The sequence below is a fragment of the Anguilla rostrata genome, unplaced genomic scaffold (assembly GCF_018555375.3).
Source record: "Anguilla rostrata isolate EN2019 unplaced genomic scaffold, ASM1855537v3 scaf0801, whole genome shotgun sequence".
NCBI lineage: Eukaryota > Metazoa > Chordata > Actinopteri > Anguilliformes > Anguillidae > Anguilla > Anguilla rostrata.
In genome coordinates this window covers 2,228-5,676 of record NW_026986216.1, presented here as the reverse complement: position 1 = coordinate 5,676, position 3,449 = coordinate 2,228, and the positions used below count along the sequence as shown (strand labels likewise).

Sequence of the window (3,449 nt, the reverse complement as noted above, 5' to 3'; positions counted from 1 at the left end):
CCAAGATAAAATTTGAACGGATGTGTTGGCGGTTGCAACGTTTCCTGTGAGGCTGACATGTCATTCCAGTGTGGTCGGAAAAAAATAAGTATTTTCACATCAAAGACAATGCATCAGATCACTAGGATCTTTTTTAATTTTTGCATTTAAAAAAATGTATAACATTTCATGTCATCAAATTATCAGTGCTAATAATATGTATTTTTGTATGTACAGTGTGTGCGTGTCCTTTTCTAAAATACAACCCTGGCTGCCATAGTTGTAGTTAGGTAAATTCTGAACCTCCATTCAATGCACCAACTATGAACTTTATTCATTTGGCTAATAAAGTTATTTCTTCAGCATTTCTGTTTGTGCTCCTCAGGATAGCTAATTTTTAAGCGTTAAGCCAGTAATCACCTGTTCATCGAGCTGTGCTGAGTCGAGGCTGAGGCAGAGTTTCCGAAGCCACAATCCGCACGTCTGTCTGTACCACAGCGCCATCTGCTATTCAGAGCTGGTAGAGCGAGTTGTGCTGTGAAGCAGCAGCTAGAACCTCAGCATGGGCATCGACACGCAGCCAAAGTGCTTCTACAGGGCACTGCTCAGGTCAGAGAGACAACACAGACGGGATAAATGTGAACGTAATTGTAATGAATCAACCTACCAGCAGGGGGAGGAAGGGACACGGACAAAACTGAGTAGCGCCAGCCATCTTTTTTTTAAACCGGTGCAGTCTGGGTGAAGACTGCCAATTCTGCCCACTCACACACGCATGCACGCACACAAGCACACACATGCACACACGCATGCACACACACAAGCACACAAGCACACAAGCACACACACATGCACACACACAAGAACACACGCATGCCCACACACAAGTACACACACGCATGCACACACACAAGTACACACATACACACACACACGCAGGTTAGGAAAACTGGAGAGTCCAAATTGCTCCCACCCCTCCCCCCTGCTTGACAGACTCCAACAAACCCCCACCGCCCCACCAGCAAAATGGCTGCCGTGCATCAACCAGGTGGTTGATTCAACGTTGGTGGTGGAGTTTCCCCCTCATCACTGTAAATTGCTTTGAGTCGCTGGCTGGTGGCCGAAGAAGAAGAAGAAGAAGAAGAAGAAGAAGAAGAAGAAGAAGAAGAAGAAGAAGAAGAAGAAGAAGAAGAAGAAGAAGAAGAAGAAGAAGAAGAAGAAGAAGAAGAAGAAGAAGAAGAAGAAGAAGAAGAAGAAGAAGAAGAAGAAGAAGAAGAAGAAGAAGAAGAATTTTTTATTTTTTTTAATGATGTTCAAAAACAAAGACAAAAAGCAGTCTGTGACTATACGAATCTGCACACTGAGACACACTATTTAAACGTTCTTGGAATTTTCCAGTATTCTTGTTAAGGAAGTGACAGAGCACAAGAGAGCGGTGAAAAGCTGAACAAGAGGAAGGGAGTAATCCGCAGCTTCTGTTTTCCCTGAAAATCTCACAGCGAGACGAGCGTCGAGCAGCCTGTGCCTCGTCGCTTTTAGGCTGAACTCGGGGAGGCGAAGGGCTTCAGCTTGCGGGAGGAAAACCAGCATTGCTTCTGGAGCCGCACGGCGCTCGTTATATTTCCAGGGGCGGGGCTACGGAAAGGACGCGTATTTAGCCAATGGTGGCTTTGACGTCGAGCCAAACGCAACGTATGACGATTATGAGACTGGGCTGGTGTACTTGTGCGAGGACCCTCCCTCTTCGATCGCTGTGGCGACGGCCGCCAGTTTCGTGGCCATCTTCTGCATGGGCGTGAGCGGGAACGTCCTTCTGCTCTACGTGCTGCTGAGGCACGAGGACCTGAGGCAGGTGACCAGCCTGCTGGTGCTGAACATGGCCGCGTCCGACCTACTGCTCGCCACCACGCTGCCCTTCTGGAGCACCTATCACCTGTCCCACTGGGTCTTTGGCCCCGCCCTCTGCAGGGTCCTGGTCGGTGCCTACTTCGTGGGCCTGTACTGCGGGCTGATGTTCCTGACCGCGCTGACCGTGGACCGCTACGTGACCGTGGTGCACGGCCGGTCGCCACGGTGACCGAGGAAGTGGAGCCCGGGCGGTTCGAGTGCGAGGCGGCAGCCTTTAGCCCCCAGGGGGAGCGGACGGCCTACCTCCTGCAGGTGGGCCTGCTGTTCCTGCTGCCGCTGGCCGTGGTGGCGTACTGCTATGCCCGGATCCTGTGACTCCCGGGCGAGGATGGACCTGGCGCTGGCCTGCACCCGCGTCCTGGCCTACTGCCACTGCTGCCTCAACCCCATCCTGTACGCCTTCACCCACAGGTTCAGGGCCCACCTCGCCAAGGTGTTCCTCTGCTGTTGCCCGCGGCAACCTGGAGCTGCCACTGAGGGGGCGGGGGTGGGGTCAGGGGTGGGGCGTGGCACCGTCCATAACAGTTCTAACAGCCTCTGGAAGGAGGGGGTGACAGACGGGGAAGGATCTGTGGCTACTCCCAAAATCAACCCGGGTATGGAACTGAAATCCTTGGCTTAGGAGTGCGTGGGACGTACCTCGGCGTGGAGGGAGCTGGGGGGGGAGGTTGCTTCGTTTGTGTATTTTCATCAGGTTTATTTTATTTTATTTTATTAGGCATTTATTTTGTTGGCCGGGCTGTGGGATGGTGGGCATGGGCTCTGGGGGGTTTGGGGCTTGCACCCCCTCTCCTGCCCTCTTCTTTCATTTGTTTATCTTTATTACTTTGATTAGTTATACAACACAGTCCTGGGTCCAGTAATTATACTGCATAATTATTTAATAATGATTATTATTATTTGTAATACTAACCCATTAGATATCAATAAAATTCTGGTAGATCACTGACAGTTTTTTTTACTTCACCAGTGTTCTTGTCTATGACTTCACAGTTTTGGTTGCTCAAATGTTTTATTTGCAAATTACCAGAGACCTTCAAATTTTTATGAGCCTAAATTTTTAGAAGCCCCTATAAGCCTAAAAAAAGAGTGAACGCTTTCAAAATACACATTTGGCCGGGGATAGTAACTCAGGTAAGAGGGTGGCAGTCGTCTGCACTAACCCGCAGTCTTCTGGATGCTGCTTTCCTCTGCCTCAGCGGGGGCGGGGGGAGGGGGGGGGGGTGTGGGGTGGGGGGGTGGGTTCACACATTCTTATCTGTCTCAGGACAAGGCGTGCAAAAGAGAAATGAGTGACTCACTGTTTGCACAAACAACTGCTTTCACATCCTTGGTGATGGTGGGCGGTGGTCAGGATTTCCCCTGGGTGGCAGGACACTGCCTGTCGACTGGGGGCACAAACCCGAAAATAGCCCTAAGATATGCCAATACAGCAGTGAATGCTCACTGAATAACGAAATAAACGAGAAAAAGTTTTAAAAAATGATACCATGTAATTCTACAGTCAATATCTGGGACTAAATATTGAATAAATATGCAACCTTACCGTTGGTTTTACATGT

General features: G+C 49.7%; 1 protein-coding gene and 1 long non-coding RNA gene across 2 annotated transcripts; one reads left to right on the top strand and one right to left on the bottom strand.

Moving 5' to 3' along the window:
- Positions 1-118: 118 nt before the first annotated feature.
- Positions 119-3,091, bottom strand: LOC135246719 (uncharacterized). Its single transcript, XR_010327874.1, has 2 exons — positions 2,131-3,091; positions 119-580 (listed from the first exon to the last, which is right to left on the bottom strand). It is a non-coding gene; the product is annotated as an uncharacterized LOC135246719 (long non-coding RNA).
- On the top strand, positions 1,006-2,137 carry LOC135246720 (C-C chemokine receptor type 5-like). Its single transcript, XM_064320047.1, has 2 exons — positions 1,006-1,027; positions 1,479-2,137. Exons 1-2 carry the CDS (start codon positions 1,006-1,008, stop codon positions 2,054-2,056), a joined length of 600 nt encoding a protein of 199 aa, XP_064176117.1. The 3' UTR covers positions 2,057-2,137.
- Positions 3,092-3,449: the final 358 nt, after the last annotated feature.